Raw genomic sequence first — 19,510 nt, 5'->3', positions numbered from 1 at the left:
GAAAATGCAGAAAAACCCTATACTAAAGTTAACTGGTAACTTCCACATAACCACCTCGGACTCTGCATGTGCAGACGACAGCATGAAATGAAAAGGAAACTCCTGTGCTAAATTCAACATGAGGAGTTATGCAGCAAGTCATGTAGCATACAGCAGGACAGGACCTGACACTGGGGTACGTGTTGAACGAATTATGCTTAGATCAATGAGGCAACGGAAAGGTGCTGTGTGCAGATACATTCTGTCTTAAAATGTTCATGGTATTGAAGCCAAGTGCATTTTGCACTTCTAATGAAGAAAAGTTCAGCACACTTAGCATCTCCAACCTGGAGTTTGATATGTAGTCCCACAGCAAACAGAAGCTTTCCAGCAAATTCGTGTGACTTCTTTGTTTATTTGGGCTGAAAACTCTATCAAAAGACCACTGCTTCTGAAACAACTCCCCCAACTTTGCCAAAGTTTCACAACAGGCTTTCAGCTCTTATTAACAGGAACACTTGCTTTACAAATCTAAACCTAGACAGAGTTGCATATCATTATCAGATTACACACAGACAGAAGAAATAAAAGTTCCCGCCCAAACAGGCTACATTTCAGAAATCAAGATATTACTTAGAGTATTTAATTAAAAAAGTATTGTTTGAAATACATTCAGAGACAACTTTTTGTTCATAAGCTGACTGGCTTTTTTTTGGTCCTTCAAGGGTAGACATGCTTCCCTTCCATAACAAGATACTACATCTAAGAATATGCAGAATGGATCTTAATAAAAGCAGAAGCCTTTTAGTCTGCATTCTCAGATATTTGGTCCTAAAAATCCTTACTTCTTAAATAATGCATTTCTAAGACTGCCAAAAATAACACTATGGTAGTAATTTTTCTATTTTACTCGGTCTTTCGCTGAAGATTATTTTTTTCTGGTTGAAAGAAGTGTTTTTCAAGAGCATTGACCAATTCATCTAGTTCCTTCTTCAACTGCTCGACATCACTAAAAAACAAAATCCACACAAACACAGAAAACACTGTCAGAGTAGAGAAGTTAAAAAGAACATTTACAGCCTAATATATTGTTTTAGACAAACATTTCCTATCAACGATAAAAGTATATATACACTCAAGTTCTTAAGGTGACTACAGGAGTATTATTCAATAATGAAGAGCCCTTTCCCCACCAAAGCAATGCAGAAAAGCCACTCAGCCCCTATTCCACAGCAGTTACCCCTGTAAGGGACAATACCTGTTTCCAGGAGGTGCACAAAGTTCAGAATAGTACTTGATTTTGGGTTCTGTCCCACTGGTTCGCATCGTGGCCACTCCTCCATTAGCAAAAGTGAATGTAATCATTTGGCTACTTTTACTAGTAGGAAGTATCTAGGAATAGTAAGAAGAATATATTTATATATATGTAACATTTAGAAGGGGACTATAATGACTTCAAAACAAACCCCATGACCTGATGTCATATAACTAATGCATCAGCTAAAAGTAAGTTTTGTTCCATTTCCTTTAACATTGTGGTCTCGTGACCACAACAGGCAAATGACAGCTTTACCCTCAATCTGCTGGTAAAACTGCTGCTAAATATCACTGCTGGGTAACTTATTTCAACTCTAGTCAACGTTTTGGCTGTGAACAGGAGTTTCTTTATGAGGAGCTTCCCCAGGAGGAAGAAGAAACATGGTTCATGGAAGACTAAGGAACCCCAAACTACATCTCAGTAGACCATCTAGCTTACACTTTTTACACAAATTAACAGAAGATTGCTGCAGCACTATAGCAAGATCCTCCTCCCTCCCTTTACAGACTGCCACCTTGGAGGGCAGAGGAAGAGGAAATGACAGAGAAGAGGATGAAAAAGAAAAGGAAAAAAGAAATCAACCTTGATTTACTCCCCATTGAAACAAAACAATCATCCCAAACGTAACTCATCTTAGACTCAACATTGAACACAACATGTTCTAGAGTATTTCTCTGTAGAGTATTTTTACATGTGTTTGCACATACATATACAGGATTGTGTGCAACAAAAATGTACTTACAGCTTTTTGATCTGGCTGGCTGCTGTCATACCCAGTAGTCAGATCCCTTATTCCAGAAACTTTAAATCTACCACAAGATTTTGGGTATGTGTTTTCTCCATCATAATTCCTGAGGTTGTCAAAAAGCTGTTGAATCACTTTAGGATCGTGACAGATGAAATATGAAGCTTTGGTAATATGGAGGCCATATCTGTGAAGACATGATACTAATGAATTGAAAAAGTAACGTTCCTGTTAGAGTTATACACCACACACATTATACAACCCTCTATAAAGCAAGAATCTATACTCATGGTCACCCAGCTGTAGCATAACATCACCCTGTTACGCTTTTTAAGAGGCTTTGACACCTTAATTGCCCTATTTTACACACTTTCTCTCTTAAAGGTCTCTGCACAGAAATTTCCTTTATGATCGGAAATAAGAAAGATTACTTTGAAATCAGAAGGAAATAAAATGATGCCATTATTGCCTTGTGAAGATCTAAACACCACAGGAAGAGAAACAAATGTGTCTAAATAGGTCCCTTGACTGGATGCTAGCTGATCTCTTCTGAGTAAAAGTAATTTCAGACCTTTTTCCAAGCAAACTTCAGAGGCTGCTTTCCCATTAAAGTCTTTCTGTTGAACTAAACTGTTCCCGAACATCACCTCTTTACATTAGCTATTTGCTGCCAGATAGTATAACGCAGAATCTGCATCAAAAACAAGTTGCCTGATAATACAGACTTTTCAAAACAGCACGTTATTGGAAAGCATACAAGCCTGGGCTGCTTCTTTAAGTGAACTTTTCCTAAAGATGAACAGTTAATGAGCATCCTTGGTGCTAGGGAAAGTCTGAAGGGCAGAAGCTTTCACTAACACTAGGATGCTCATGCTAGAAATGTGGAAAGCTTCTAAAGTAGCAACACATTTATACCTAAATGGAAATCTTGAATATCAATAGTTGTTAAATCAGTCTTGAGAATCCAGCAAGGGAATTAAAAAAGCCTATCCTACATTTGAAAGAAGTAACGAACCTGTTAGGACTGCGTCCTTTTCCTGATCTACCTTGGCTTTGGGATGAGGTAACAATGAGAACAGATCCCCGTACTATACCTCCAAAATACAGAGTAGAGTTTCTTCTGTTTCAACAGCAATTCACAAGACAATCCTGACTAGGAGAAAAAGAAGTAAAGGAGTAGAAAAGTGGAACACTATACTAGCCACAAAAGCAAGCAAACAAAAATAACCCCAACGCAAGACAAGAAAAGCCCCACAGTTACCAAGCACCTGTTAAAAAGACAGATTTGTTTTCTTCCCTAGATCTGTAGCTTTCCCATGAATGGTGGCCATGTGCGTTGACACGAACAGCCTTACTCTGAGGTGCACCTACAGGCTGCTTTTATGCTAAAGAAGCTATGACCTTCAGAGGCCTCTTCAGTGGCTATTAACGCAGCAGCACTGTGGCATTGCTAAGTTCCACTCAGCTAAATTTTGTGATTTTGAAGGCAAGCCGAAGCAGGTGTTTGTTTACCAAAAGAGCATTTAAAAGAGCACTTCAGAGTGTTCTCAAGGAACTAGCAGTTAAGGAAACTCTCAACTCAGATACTGTATGTGCAGCTCTAGGCATGATTTTCTTTTCCATGTGTTTGTCCTACTGTTTCATGAATGCACCTAAACTACCATGTACAACAGCTGATAAATTCCACAATTTATGCGTTGGTTTTGCCACCTGATTCCTTCTTAAATGGTTGATAAAACAAGCTTGTCTAGTACTGCACACAAAGGAGAGCTCTGAGGACTGGTGAAACAAGCAGCACCAAAGCTAGAGTTTTCCATGAATCTTTCTTCAGGTTCCACCACAGCTTTGTTAGTGATGCTACCAGACATGAAGAGGTGGAAAATATCCACCAGCCTGTGCTGCTCCTTCAGCACAAACAACTACAAACCCCAAACCTCCATAAGAAACATGCCCTGCCCCATGAAGTCCAATAACCATCTCAGCTACTGATTTCTGCAGGTCCTAGAATATGTTAAAAGAAAAACACGAAGTAGCACTTAATACTGAAAGCTCTCAGAGGGACATCCAGCTGGATACAACAAATAGAATCAGTTATAGAACTTCAGCTGAATCAGCTCAAATATCAGTATTCAGGAGCAGAAAGACAAACCAACGCATACCATTAATCCAAAAATGAAAGCCAGAATGATATAGTATAGCTATAGCGCCATCTAGAATTAATTTAATCACCAACAGGCCTGCAAGCAGGACAGAAACAAGCTGGCTTCAATGAGTATCATAAATATGCCAGAGCTACTTAGGCACACTCTGCCATTAATGCTTGTGTGCATCTAGTATGTTTAAGAAGCAAGAAGCACTGTGAGCTCCACAGTGCAACAATACTTCTGGGAAAAACAAAAGTAGACAAAAAACTCCAGTCTTATGTACAAGAAAGAGCCCACGAGCAGAACTTCTCAAATAGAGGAAAGCCTTCAGAAAGACAAGCAGAAATGCTACAAAAAAATCTCATTAACAGATTAAGAATTAAAAAAGTAATTCTATTCTTTTAATACCTTAAAATGACATAAAAACAAGTCATATGTGTATTCATATCCACGAAATAGGAGAGCTTTCTAGATCACTGTTACCATACTCTTATACTTCTATTTCTTCATGTACCGTATGTTACTATCAGGTCCTATTAACCAATGTATGTGGAATGGAGAAAATCTGATTAATAGACAATTATAAACAAACTCACTCATCATAGACTGCTTTCAGCTGCTGAGACAAAGACATATTCCTGGTTGCCAAAAAACTAGCCATCTCTGCAGTTATAACAGCAGCGCTGACACCATCTTTGTCCAGAACAGCAGGACAGCACATATATCCTAAACAAAGGAAAATTTAATGTATATTATTTACATATTTGATTTTTAGAAAATCAAATAGAAAGAAAAGTAGATAGTATGGAATAGAAGAGTAGCACCGGTGGAGGAGGGGAACGTAAGAATGGACATTGTTCAAAGGAGAAATGTGTATTGCCATACTACACACATTTTAGAATTAAACCAAAAATATTTTCAGCATAGCCTAGGATTTGAAAATTATTTACCTTCTATTCAACATTAATTTCAATAATCAAAGTATTTAATGAATTTTCAGCACTTATTTGTATCTTATCTATGCCATGTGCTCCTGAGTACTTTTGGAACTCTCATAAAAAGAAACACACACTTTAGGAAAAATACAAGCATGGCATTTTCTCTTAAATGTGAGTATCCTTACATAGTAGCATATGTTAACACTGGTAATTATCCATGAGGTAGTCACATTTCCTCTCGTCTTCAGGCACTGAGATACTCAAGAAATTGTACTACAGCTTTACAATCTCTGTCTTACATACTAATAACTTTTCCCCATGTCTTTCCAGTTTACAAGTATTGTTTGGAGGAGCTTTTACTTTATGCTGTTCATGTTTAAACTTAAGTGTCAGCTACACATACTCAACTTGACATTTAAAGAAATGTGTTTTTTTGGTTTATTTTGTGTTTAAATAGCTTGTAGGGAATTTGCAGCCCAAGTCTACATGGCCATTACTGAAAATATATCCACCTAGCTTGCATCACCATACTTGGTGCTAAACAGAGATGAGGATTGCATACTAGTAATATCAATCAGCCAAATGGATGATGTCAATTACTCCTATTAAGTTGAGGCCATTTGGCTACACAACTATATTTGGCAGTAGTCCACTTTCACTATTTTACAGGATTCTACAACACAATATTCTCATACCTATAGCCTCTTCAAACGCAAAAAGAACAGCTTTTCCCTGATCCATGAGCTGTTTGGCACGGTTCCCCATCCACTTAAAACCTGTCAGTGTTTCCTACAGCAGTGAGGATGAAAAAAAACACATTAAGAATAAAAGCAACGTTTGACAGAGATAGAGGACACAAAACACTATGTAGGAAGGCAAATAAAAGGATATAGAATAAACCTGTAACAGCTTACCTCAAAGTGAAAACCTTCCTTTAGTGCAATTGCTCTCAGAATTTTGGAAGATACTGTACTAGATAGCATGTAGACATCTTTAATGGCACAAGCATCCCTATTCTGATTTTTCCAGCAAGTGAAGATCCACCACCCCAAAAGAGCTCCCAGTTCATTTCCAGAAAACACCTTCCATTCACCGCTGGAGGGAAAAAAAAAAAAAGAAGAAAGTATATGAATTCAAAGGACAGTACTGGAAAAAAAAAATCTAGTGGTTCTTCCACACATGAATACTAGCAAATAAACCCACCACATTTGAATTCCGAATGACAGTAACAAGGCATTTTGTATCCATTAAGAAAAAAAATCTTCCCCAAAGAATTCTGAAGTTATATTACTCCTCAGTCATATTTACCAGCTTATGAATTTATCCAAAGATGAAAGTGATATTTCCAGCATATTTTAAATTAAAAAAAAAAAACAAAAAAAAACAAGAAAAGAAAAAAGCCAGTAGATACAGATTACAAAAATCAATGGCACAGATGTGAAAATACAATTCTCAAACAATCAGTAGTTTTGGTCAACTTGGTCATTAAGGAAAAGTGGAAACAGAAATCAAGTAGTTCAAAATTATATACATTACAATTGACCCATTGTTAGAACAAGAAAAATGGAAGAAAAAAAAAAAAGGAAAAAACAGATGTCAGAATAGCACAAAAATGCCAGTCACGAAAGGGGACAGAGAAACTGTCAAATTGGCAAATATGAATACCTACAGAAACAGCACCTGTTGTGAAAGAGAAGCAGACTCGGTCTCCTTCATTTATTGATGCCATCAGGCACTAAGCAATGCATGGTAACAATTAGCCTAAAAGAGCTGAGGGAATGTGCTCTAGCAGGAGTTTGTGGCAAAGCAGACATATGAATACTATGGAAGCCTATATTTTTATCTGATTAGTGTACAAAAAGCTTCAGTGGAATTTGGAAATAATGCAGGACCAAAAATTAGGTGACAATTAAGGCTGGCTAAACAATTAGCAAAGAGGCAGCAGAACAAATGCACCATACTCTCAATGGTGGTAACTACAATAAACAACTCTCAGACTCTGGTAGCTATTTTTTTACACAAATGAAAAAAAAAAATGCAAAAAGAAAAACTGCCATCTTTGAAGGTGGTACCAGATGAAAACATGTTATCTAGTGAGCAAAACGGATACTTGCACTGTCTCCTTCTGCTGGGTTTTTGGAATTTGCGGTTGACAAATCAGTTATGCAATCAGTGAAGATATCTTTCAAGAAACCATTTCATGTTTTGGGTACCAAGGACTGTTGCCATGATTTTATATCTCTCTCTCATGTATTGAAAAGCATGAGTTCATTCATACTACATATTTTTGTGTCTTAGTCCAAAAAAAAAAAAAACAAAACTATTCTATCTTCCTCTGAAACACAGGTAGTCGGAATACCTCAAATCTATTGGACCTTTAAGTCCAAAATGGTTTGCATTTGTTACCATACCTTTCCTGTTTCTCAGCCACTGCAAGTCGATCAGCATCTGGATCATTTGCTAGAACGATTTTTGCCCCATCTTTTTCAGCCAAAGCAAAAGATAACGTCTGGAAACAGTGATAAGCAACATCAGAGAAGCATTAATACTCCCAAATAATATTTTTGCTTTCTTTACAGACTTTAAATAAACTTTACTGGTTTATTTAATCTCAAACACCCAAAGTCATGATGTGTGTCTACAAACAAACAAAACAACAACAAAAACCACTACCCCAACCACTTAATTTACATTTAACCAACTCACAGGCTATAAGCCTCGCAACAGTTAAGCATGAGCAGGATATTTAACTTTACCGACATCATTCCACTTTTGTAGCCTGATTCAAAAGCTAGTTATATCCAATAGGGTCTTTAATAATAAAATGATCATACTTGTATCAGAAATTCCAGCCTCCTAATGATCAGGATTGCCACTGAGGTTTGAGAACAATTTAGTCTTTGTATTTCAGATATAAACTAGAAACTCTTCCAAATTGACGGTGAAGATCTTTACTCTTTATTTATTAATTTTTAAAAGGAACTGTATTATTTTGCTTTGCGTGCAGACGCTGCACATTCCGATAGAGAACAAAACAAAGTACAGTTTAAAGTTATAACTAATTATTACCTGACTGGTTCGAAGAGAGTTATGAATTTTAATGAAATGATAAAAGCAAAATCCTGGGTAAATATAAAGATCTAAAAACAGAAATAAAATAGTCTTTTAACCAATATTTATAGCCATGACTGTTGGCAGAAAGGAAACAGCCAAGTTGCTTGACACACTTTGTAACTATAAAGATACACATATATTTATAAATATTGATAAGTAATAAATACATATATTTACCAGAACACCTTTGCCTTCCTCAGGATTTGGATACTTCACTGTGGGAAATTCTGGATCAGGATCCTTCTGCTCCGGAACAGCAAAAGGAGGTCTAAGGTCAAATGCCTCAAAGGCCAACTGCACAAATTTATGACCTACACCATGCACAGAAGTATGAACAAATTTCAAGTTTGTTTCCTTGTTGATATTCCTGAAATAAAAGAGATTAAACTTGAATATGGCAGTATATTCTACATGAAAATTCACTATGTTTGGGAACTGATGTGACTCGTTATTCTATAGCACTGTTAACATGAAAAACTAAAGGAGATTGCTTTTTAGAAGTAATGACTTCAAAATTGGTTTAGCCATACTTTTCAGCTCTGTGAGTTACTGGAAATATCTAATGTTCTGGTACATGCAAACCACTGGAATAAGACAGTACGCTCTATACACCTCAAAGGAGGAGAGTGGAAAACAAATACAACTGACTAGTAAGACTCTACATCCCCTACTCTGGCATTTAAGCCATCTCCAAAGAACAGTGAACCTACTGGAACATGTCTCATTTGAACTCATTCATTTTTATAAATTACATTGCTAAAAATGTGAGACATGTAAAGGCATTCAAACTCCTGAGACATTTACCTCCTATTCGGGAGAAAAAAAAAAAAAGAACATTATTTCTCATATAGGCCTGCCTTTCTAGTAACATTGACTGAGATTTTAGCACCAGTTACTGGTGACTACTGGTAGTTAAAATTTTGATGCAAATAGGCAGATTAACAGGCTGTTGCTTATCTAACACACAAATTGATTCTACCTGATAATCTCGAAGAGAAACATCCACTTCATTCGTTAGGTGAAGTTTATGCTGAGCAAGTGACAGCAATACACTGGTGCAAGGCTTCCGAGGTTACCAGGAGCACATGCAAGGCTAGAATTATAGAGCAAGATCGTCTGTCAAAACTGTCTGAAAAGCCTGGTTCACCTTCTCTCTTAACAGCTCATTTTAAGGCCGTGATTCAACAACATTAAATTGGATAGTCAGTGCCAACCCTTAGCTTGCCTCTAGCTACACAGAATAGTCCCAATCTCCCAGCAGCATTTGGCTGATGCATGGCCGCACTAGTCCAGGGAGATAATATAATCAGAAACTAGCTTTTGTGGGGTTAGATTTCTGCCAGAACAACTTTATTAACTGGCTTGCTATGTTACCACACCGCTGCCAGAACTACTGCAAAAGATCACAGAAATGCACAGACAGAACTGGAAAACACAACAGAATTGTGGCTGCCCTGAGTTTGATCAATTTAAATTGCCATGCTGACATACCAGCTGGAAAATCCTGTACCTTAGCAGAGTTAACACCAGTTACCTGTGAAAGCACTGTTTCTGTATGTCTTTGAAATATTCCTTATTGACAGTGGCATATGGATCATGAAGTAGCACGCTGCTGTCAATTAGTTTATCATCCCAAGCCTGAGGCCACGGCTCTTGATTCTCCTCAATAGCCTGAGAAATTCCTTTGTCGTGAGGGGAAATGATCTGAGCACCATTTTCCCAGTAAACCTAAATGATAAATGTGGTAAGAGAGTATTCTGGTCATTAATAATGTAGTATTAATAATGTAGGACAGCTTTGCAATTTTTTGTTGGCCAAGACATACTTGATTTTATTACAGTAAATTCAACTAAAGTATACCCAGAGTATTTTTCTGTTCATATTCTCAGTGTTTTATTTCAAACACCAGTTTTGTTCTACAAAAAAAGCTATTAATTTTTTATCAGAGTATGCTGAAATACATAATGAACCACAAAACGAGGTTCAGCTCATTTACTGAGAAGACTCAAATATCAGTCTGGCTGCTAGCCTTGGAATTGATGATATTGAATTCCCCATGATATTTCAGATACTTTCCACATGATTCTTAGATATAATCATTTTATATAAAAAGAATTCTTTTGAAAAAGTAAGTGTCAATGAAATGCATTTATCACAAAAAACATTAAAGAGAAAGGCATAAAACCCCTGTAGCTGCCTACAGCAGCAGCCTTGCCACAATAGCAAGCACAGATTCAACTAAACTTCAAGATGTTCATTACTTTAGTCCTCTGTTGTTGATTTTTAGTCGCCCACACATCCAACAGCATGTTTTACGTTTTATGTGTAAACAGAATTATGTTTTAATTTTTGGCAGTTGTTGGCATAGTTCCTCTTACTGATGGTTTACAAACCGCAGATTTAAAGAAAGATACCTAACAGCATCTGGGTCATGCATACATGCAGCTCAAAAAACAAAAAATATCAACAAAAATGAAGTTAATTTAAAAAGTAATTGATAAAACATCAAAATGGATGTGAAAAAGCCATCAAAAAGAATCCAGAAAATAGATCATACGGGATTACCTTGTAACCGTTATCTTGTTTTGGATTGTGGGAAGCCGTAACCATAATTCCAGCACAAAGCTTCAGATGAGTTACTGTATATGGCTGTAACAAGAAAAGGTTAACTGAAGTAGAATACGAAAAATATTATAGGAGGTTTTATTCCCATTCTTATGAGAATACTTCCATACTGCTAAATAAAAACATCAGGATATGATTCCTACAGACTGACTCCCTAAAGCAGAAGCTAAGCAGTACTTGATCCACTATGCCCTGTGTGGTACAACCTTAGTTCTTGCCACTTCTTGTGCATCTTTCCATTAATATATATTTACCACTGCTTCAGATACTTTGTGGCTCACTAAAGTAGTGTTTTGATAGAGGGAAGCTGAATGCATGTGTTGCCTGCTGCAGAATGACTTGAGATACCTCAGGTCTGTAAGAGTGTAACGTCTGTTGGGGTCATGACAGAACTTCGTGTACAGCAAAGAGAATGAAAACTGCAGCATTCTCATCCATACCTTCTTTTGAGAGCAGTTCTTTGAGCAACTACTTCATCATGGTGTAGAAGAGAATTGTTCTGGAGAGAGCTATTCTAAATTAATCCAAAACGGATGGAGTGAATAACAGAAATAAAGCATTATTTGTGACCAAAGGTCCAGTTGGAATTCACTTCTATTTAATAGCAAATAAAATCAACTGTAGTTCTTGCACCACTGCTTTGAGCTGCTCCACAAAGAAGAATCTGGCATTGTATCTACCAAAATTTGAATCAATACAAGAATGCTACATACAAAGTCTTCAACCCTCTACGCTCTGCAGCTTTCACTGGAACAACTGTTATCAGAGGAGAAACTGTTACATGTAGTGTAACAGTAAGTTTTTCTCTTTATTGTTCTAGAGCACTGACCCTAAGTGTAACATACACCTACATGTCTAATTTCCACCTAGGTGGTGTACATGCAGCCACATTCAGTAACTCCTGGCATAACGTTACTGCACTCTTAACAACCTGTATTTTCAGAAAGCTACCATGGATTCAATATCCCAAAAAAGAAAAAAGAAAATCACGAACTAAACTTCAAAGTTTTAGAAGTTTCAAACTTCTTAGTTTTGGTCAGACTTTAGACTCCCCCAGCATCTAGCTCTGCAGCCTCCTCAGGAGGGGAGCGGAGGGGCAGGCGCTGAGCTCTGCTCGCTGGGGACAGCGACAGGACCCGAGGGAACGGCACAGAGCTGGGACAAGGAAGGGTCAGGCTTGGGGTTAGGTTCTGCACCCAGAGGTGGCCGGGCACTGGGACAGGCTCCCAGGGCAGTGGTCACGGCACCGAGCCTGTTGGAGTTCAAGAAGCATTTGGATAATGTTCTCAAATATCCAGTCTGATTTTTGGGTGGTCCTGTATGGGGCCAGGAGTTGGACTCAATGATCCTTGAGAGTCCCTTCCAACTTGGGATATTCTATTATTCTATTAAACTAGAAACTATGAGATGTTTTCTACAAAAAATATTTCTGAAAGCGTGAACGAATACAAACATGGCCCACTGTCATAGGTATTCTACTAAGTTTCTTCAGTCTACGGCTGTGGATGTTGCAAACCAAATCTAGCTAAACAAGCATAAAACAAACTGTAGAGTTTAAGAAGTCAAAAGCGGTTTGTCTAGTTTTCCTTAATGTGATAATTTTTGATATCTCACAGAATTTGTATGTATATAAATATGTTATAGAAAAACCTACCACAAAAGGAGTTGGTGTTATATCAGAGAACAGATAAACTGGAACTCCCTGGCTGATGAAGGTATTAGCAGCAAGTCTTGCAAACCTATTAACAAGAACAAAAAATGTGGAAATTTATTCCTTTTCTCACCAATTAATTTCCTAGAATTCACATTTTTTCTCTCCCCCACTACAATTAAGAAATAAAATAAATCCAAATATTATACGCAATTCAAATGTTTTCACTCCCTATTCCCAATGGACAAAACACAACTATAAGAACTGCTTTGGTATTAAGAAAACATAAAATATTCTAAAACCTTGAATTAATTAATTCTAGAGAAAGAGAAAATATTGTCTAAATGGTTATAAGGCCATAACAAATTGTGTAAGACGTCTACAAAATACTTAATATCTAAACAGTACCTTTTGCTACTACCTCCACTTGAAAGATGGGCACGAGCATCAAAACCAATCACAACTCCTCTCTTTTTCAGGTCACTGAAATTCTTTTCAAGGTACCTGCAAAATCCCTGAAGACAACAACAAATCCACTTCATTAGCATAATCATAATATTTAGTATATCATTGTATAAAGACAATCACTAAAATGTTCACGTCTTAGAGAGGTAAGCACACACCATCTCACTGAACTGCACTGCACTGAAATTCATCTAGGACCAACAAACACCAGCACCAAAACCCTTCAAATCAATATAATGCTGTTTGCCAGCATTTAAGCACTTTTCCAGAAATGAGAACCAACTCCAGAACGAAACACTTAACACGATTAGTCTGAACTGCAGATTTTGAGAAATGATTTTGTTTTTCTATGTCTCAGATGAGGAAGTGAACAACTGGCCAATATTTCACTTTCTGAATTGAATCTCAACCTGTTTAGGGCACCAGCAGTCCATGCAGCAGCAATTTCAAGGACTAATCTACTTTAGTACCTACATGCGTGCATACATATTCACTGCATTTATGTAAATTTACATACAACATGCACAAAGTTTAGCTGAATGCTGGCCAGCTTCTTTTGTGTTGTTTTGTTTTGCAGTTGTTACACCAGGATTAATTCATCCTTAGCTTAACTAGCTGTGTATGAATTTATTTGCAAATCAAATATGGAAGATAACTTATTTTACCAGCTTAAGAGCTTCACTCTGCATATTTTTGGCGATCAGCACTAAAAAATTATTTAAATGACTTCTGAAAATTGGGAGAACAGTAAAAAAAAAAACAAACAAAAAACTTGTACTTCCACAGAATGACCATTTGCTTGTTGTGAGGCCCTTCCATTCCTACATCCACCCAGCTAAACGAGATAATATGATGAACACAATACCTGTGTTGTCTGGATAATAGTCAAGTCATTCATGTGAGAAATTCCTGCTCCCATGGCAGCCCTGAGCCCTGCTGTGCCAAATTCCATCCGCAAGCCAAAGCATTTCTGTAGTTCTTCGACATTTCCTTCAGCAACCAGTTGCTTCACTATTGCAGAAGTTTTTGGATTCTGTAGGTAAAAACCAAACAAAAAACATTTTTAAAATATCTGAATTTCGTGGGGTTTGTTTTCAAACACCTTTAAGCTTCTTAACAGAACCAACATTCTTCCCCATGTTCTCTACTGGATTACTTCAGTATTACAACAGCACACCACCTCTGGAACCCTGGAACTTTTGCAGCATATTCTGGATTTAAAGTCAGTACAATTTCAACTACTCCTTACTTAGCTTTATCTCCTTAAGTAAACATGCTGCTTTGGCAGCAGCATATATATCAATTAGGAAAGTGAAAAGATTTCCAAGATGTCAAATGTAAGTTTTTCTTGTTTTAAAACAAACCCCAGCCTTTGCAGTTCAGAGAATTTTTGTCATCAGAACACAATTACTCTAAAACTAGTAGAGAATAAGATAGGTTCATGACTAAAAAATATGACTAAGCAATATTACTTCCACAGTGCTGTGAGTTAAAAACAACCAACCAAAACAACAAAAACCACATATAGTTGTCTGAGGGTTGGTTAACAAGAAAGAGCAGTAACAAAACTAAACAGACTGGTCAGAAGATAAAGGTAACAATTGACACAAAATATGTGTGTGTTTGAAAACATATGAATGGTAACACTCAAGATAAAAGCTTGACTACTAAGGTGGAATTCTTAAATACAATGACTGTACAGAGCAGTGATGTGCAGTCTCATCAGGCTTGTTATAAACAGTGAAAAGTTTCTTTTCTAAGTTTTCCTCCTTTTCTTGGTGCATTACTTGCATGATACAGCTATTACCAGCTCTTTGTTTCTGGAATTAGTGAAGTCCTGTATTCCACAACACCTCAGTAACGTGGGCTGTGTCAAGTTTAACATTAGTTTGACTCCCTGAAAGCTGATGAGCTGAGAGGACAGATGGCACACTCCAGCCACTAGGCAACAGCGTTATGCAAAGAGGCAGCATGCTCCACAGGTTAGTCACGGCACCATTACACACACTTCACACTGGAGTACAAAGATTATTATTTCCAAATGATCACGAGCTTTGACTTCTGGTCAACCAAATGACCTCATGAAAGTCAGACTTTACTATTTCCTGGATAACCCAGGCATGCTTAGAGCAAACGAAGCCATAGGTTTTCTTCCCTGCATCTCCAGAAAGTGCTGAAGAACACACACAACAGCACTCATCTGGGTAAACTTTTATGAAAGTGCCTAAGCCTTCTGTGCATCAAACTGAGACCACAGTTTGTAACACCTAATAACCAAACCATGCTTTTCTTAGACATTATATTACGCTTACAAATTGTGGATGCCTCCTGCCCTAATCACTGATCTACGTACCTGCTGCTGAAGGGCAAATGTGGTATTTAAATAAATACTCAAAAAGCTAACAAGGCTTTGCGTGAATAAGCAAACTGTATAATGCAGAATAAGCTGGACTCGTTACGGAAAAAAGTTGTTCTTCCCAGGTGCAATAAGCAATTATGTACCCCTGAATTACTGAATTCCAGTTTAAGAATTAGCAATTTACCAATGCAGGAATGCTGCAACTGAACCATCCTTGCAGAAGGCTCAACTTAATTCTGATAATTAGACAGAAAAAGCTTGGTTGTGTGCCTTCAGTTCTCTGTGTTATTCCCCCCCGCCCTATTAGAAGCATTATAAAAACATAATGGTAAAATTTCAGCCCAAGACTGTTTAATACAAACACAGGACTTTTTGGACACAAGATTTTTCCAGAATTACTGTTATAATTGTTTATGGCTATATTCTCTTAAGAATCTGCTTTTTTTTTTTTTTTTTCTCTTTTTGAATGTACGTACTATTGTCCCCATTTTCCCCATTTTGTTTCAAGCCTTGCAGAACTCTAGGAGTATTATGATGTCAGTGTATATAGTTTTGGGGAAAAAACAACCAAAAATAAAACAACTTTTTAAGAGCAGAAGAATTTCTATAAAAGGACCCAATTGTATCTGGAGGATGAAGTGAGGTGCTGCTTTTTTTCATTCCTCTTTGCTTCTCTCTTTTTTCTATTCTCAAACAAGTTGGATAAGATTTTGAGAATACTGATGTCTCTGACTACAGCAGCAGGTGTTATAATACAGAATTAATATCCATTACTGCAATTTACTTAAACATCACCTTGTTACATATGAGTTATTTATACTAAATGAAGGCCCTAGAGATGGTTCCTCAGTGTAAAAAGTCCTCTCAAGGTTTTAAAGTAGAGGGACAGCTTCTGACTAAACAAGTTTTGTTTTTATTAAAAAGAGAAGCTACCTTCTATCCATAATTTTATGTTTGATAAAAGAATGAATTACAAATATGATACTTATGTAATGAATACAGTGACGAAAAGAGCCTGGTAATATGCACAGTAATTGTTACCTCCAGTGAAGTCAGCAGGACCATTTCCATGCGTAAGGGTTTGCTCTTGCAAACTATTATTTTGCAAGAAACACGCAGCTTATCATCATTAAAAATTAACTTCTCCCTTCAAATTCAAGAGCAGTCCTTCCCATGGAGGTTTTTTTTTTTTTTTTATATCAGAGTAAATGGACAAGGGTTATATCAGATTAGGCTGTTGCTCAATGCAACTACTGTAGGAGCTCCCTGAGAAATGAATGACAATACCTTGATACTTTCAGCAATCTGCAACGAGGTATTGCATACTGGTCAAATATTACTGCAGTCAAAGACACAACTGTTAACAAAGAGCTAACCTTCAAAGAGGTAACGATAGTTCAAGGGATGCTGAATTTCACAAGGGTTTCACAAAATAATTGGAATAACCAATTAAAATGAATTGATTAAGCAGAAAACTTGAATATAATTAGCATTAGTCAAGGAAGTTATTTTACTGAAATAAAGCACCCTTTAAAACCAGACTGTTTCCTCAAAAAATCAATTAAACTGAAAAAAAAAAATATTACACAGAACCTGATCTAATACCCTAACAGCTCTGAACAAGGGGTTAGTATGGCACTGCAGCATCATTAACAGGAATAGAGCTGTCAATCTTCAATGAAGTATCACAACAAATTGGAAGTACTTCCAATGATGGCCTTTAGAACCTAGAACTAATTTTATACGTGTGTGTGTACTTTATGTTTTCATTGATGGTCTTGAATAATCAGAAGAATAACCAAAGAAACAAATATGTAGGTCACACAAAACCTATACAGTATTGTACATTGATTTAAAAAAAGGTCAGCCATTGACAGCAATGTAAGTGAGACAAATAGCCAACATGTTCCACAATGAAAACTAATTTCATGTACAGAGAGAAAAAATGCAAACCACATATAGCAAATGAAGACCTGAATCTTGGTGGGAAACGCAGCAACAAGCGGCTACATAAGCACTGCCAAAACACCCCCATGGCAAAAAGTTCCTTTAGACATGTAGAACATAGAAATAAACAGAGGGTTTTACTTCTGCGTGCAGTACTGCCCAGATCCAAACTGCGGACAGAGAGATGTTTTAAGGATTTTAAGCACCTTCCCGGGAACAGACGTACTGCGTACTAAGGCGATGGCAGAAAAAGGGAGAAAGAGGCGAGGCACCAGGCCGCCGCGGAGGTTCAGTTTCTGCGGGCAGGGTCGCCAGGCGCTGGCTGGCCCTACCACGATGCTGTCCCCTGCGTTTCCCGGTCCTTTTCGAGGCCAGCCTTTCTGGAAAGCGCGTTTGAGCAAAGGGCAGCATGGAGGCACCCAGAGGCTTTCATACTCCGAGACAGGCAACGCGGCGAGGCATCCTCCGAGGCTGCTCTGACAGGGAGCCGGGTCCCCGCAGCAGGACGGACAGACGGACAGACACACAGACACACAGACAGCACCCCCGTTGCCAGATCCCCCCGAGAGCCCAGCGCCTCCCTCCCCAAGCCCCCAAGGGACCGAGTCGCCCCCTCTCCGCCCGGGGCCGGCCTGGCTCGGGCTCCCCTCACCTTGTCCCACTGCAGCCACTGCTCGGCCGCCCGCTTGAGCGCCGCGTCCCCGGCCATGGTGCCGCCCGGCCGCCTCAGCCTCAGCCTCAGCCTCAGCCCCGGCAGCCTCGGCCGCCCCGCTCCTTCCCTCTTCCGCAGCGGGGCCGGGCCGTGCCGAGCCGCCCCACCTCCGCCCCGCCCGAGGCCGGGGTCAGGGCCGCCATGTCGCGGTTCCCTCAGCCCGGCCGCGGGGCGTTCAGGGCGGCGGGGGAGGGCTGAGGGTTTTAGCGGCGCTTTCGTGCGTTGGGTGCAGAAATCGGCGGGGTCCTGCGCTTGTGTGCGAGGGCAGAGCTCCCAGCTAGAGAGCAGCCAGCCTTCCCTCGGGGAAGTGCGAGCCGAGAGCTGCCTGCGCCTGCAGGCAAGGAGGGGAGCAGCCCGGGGGCTCTGCTGCCACTGCTCCCCCCCGGTGCTCGCTCCCGCACGCTCCAGAAACCGGAGTTTTACACAAGTCGGGGTGAATCCTGCAGTGAACCGACCCACAACTGGCCTTTTTTTCCTCCTCAGTGTTTGATCTCAGACTTTGGACCACATTAAGTTCCGTTTCTCTTCTCATTGCCAGCCAGGCAACCGTAGGAAGTTGTGTATGGAAGTCACAGCACCCAGCTCTGCTGCTGCTAACAGAGACAGCGCCCAGCAGCATGGCTCCAACACAGTCCCTACGGAGATACCACCCAAAAATATCCCCGAGAACTCCTACTCAGTGTTGTGAGCCGACTGCCAACTCCATTCCCGCTCTAGGACTCAAAATCCCATTCATGAAAAGAGCTTGTTAATTATTGTGAATGCTATTCCCATTAAAGAATACTTTGTGAATATATTTTCTATAAATCACACCATCAAGTTTGATCTGCTTGTTATCTGCCAAACCATGTATGATTTCTGTGCATTATCATGTATACTATAAATCAGACATTAATGGCAGGTATGACCAATAAAAATAGAAAATAGACCAAATATAGTTAGAATAATGAGTACCACCTTTGTAAATTTTCATGGAAATAATAATTTGTAGAGATATTTGGAAAGCTTTCAAAGTTCTGTAGTACGTTACCAGAATGCACGCAAATGAGAAAAATCCTACACATCATTTGCAAAAATGTTAATGAATGTCCATCTACAGTATAGCTCAATATAAATACCAATTAAGATACCCTTTTGGAAAAAGTCTGAGATGAAAGATCAGTGGAACCCAGCAGAAAGGAAAGCAGACAAAAATCTGTTGCTTCACTGCTTTAGTCTGCTCTCCTCTAGCTCTTTGGTAATGAACCTTTGGCAAAAACTCATGTGGCCAGTTTGATTTTTTGGGACAGAATAGCCCAGAGCACATTGAACTCTCTTTCTTGCATAACATGACACCTGGCATCAGCTTTCCAAAGTATTAATGGAGAAAGCAGTCTGATTGCTGAGTTTTAGGGGCAAGGCACTTGCTGTTCAAGAGCTTTTCCCTAGATTTTGTCAACCTCTGTCTGCGTCTGAGCCAGACCGGGTGCCATGTAATTCCAGAGAGAGTTGGAAGGAATGACAGAGATTTTCC

General features: G+C 38.8%; 1 protein-coding gene across 1 annotated transcript; it reads right to left on the bottom strand.

Annotated features, from left to right (window-relative positions):
- Nucleotides 1–374: 374 nt before the first annotated feature.
- Nucleotides 375–18,103, bottom strand: PGM2 (phosphoglucomutase 2). The gene is made up of 14 exons (XM_068680109.1): nucleotides 17,938–18,103; nucleotides 13,845–14,012; nucleotides 12,923–13,029; nucleotides 12,518–12,602; nucleotides 10,804–10,887; nucleotides 9,773–9,966; nucleotides 8,416–8,605; nucleotides 7,536–7,633; nucleotides 6,039–6,219; nucleotides 5,820–5,913; nucleotides 4,783–4,912; nucleotides 2,040–2,229; nucleotides 1,238–1,371; nucleotides 375–988 (listed from the first exon to the last, which is right to left on the bottom strand). Exons 1-14 carry the CDS (start codon nucleotides 17,992–17,994, stop codon nucleotides 886–888), a joined length of 1,815 nt encoding a protein of 604 aa, XP_068536210.1. The 5' UTR covers nucleotides 17,995–18,103; the 3' UTR covers nucleotides 375–885.
- Nucleotides 18,104–19,510: the final 1,407 nt, after the last annotated feature.

Source organism: Anas acuta, chromosome 4 (assembly GCF_963932015.1).
Source record: "Anas acuta chromosome 4, bAnaAcu1.1, whole genome shotgun sequence".
Classification (NCBI taxonomy): Eukaryota; Metazoa; Chordata; class Aves; order Anseriformes; family Anatidae; genus Anas; species Anas acuta.
This window is presented reverse-complemented; position numbering and strand designations above follow the sequence as displayed.

Coding starts and splice junctions, on each gene's coding strand:
- PGM2 (XM_068680109.1), bottom strand. CDS start 17,994: ATGGCCGGGGACGCGGCGCTCAAGCGGGCGGCCGAGCAGTGGCTGCAG. Junction 5,914..6,038: donor AGGAAGGTTTTCACTTTGAG/GTAAGCTGTTAC, acceptor TCACTGCTGTAG/GAAACACTGACAGGTTTTAA. Junction 989..1,237: donor TGTGCACCTCCTGGAAACAG/GTATTGTCCCTT, acceptor TTTGTTTTTTAG/TGATGTCGAGCAGTTGAAGA.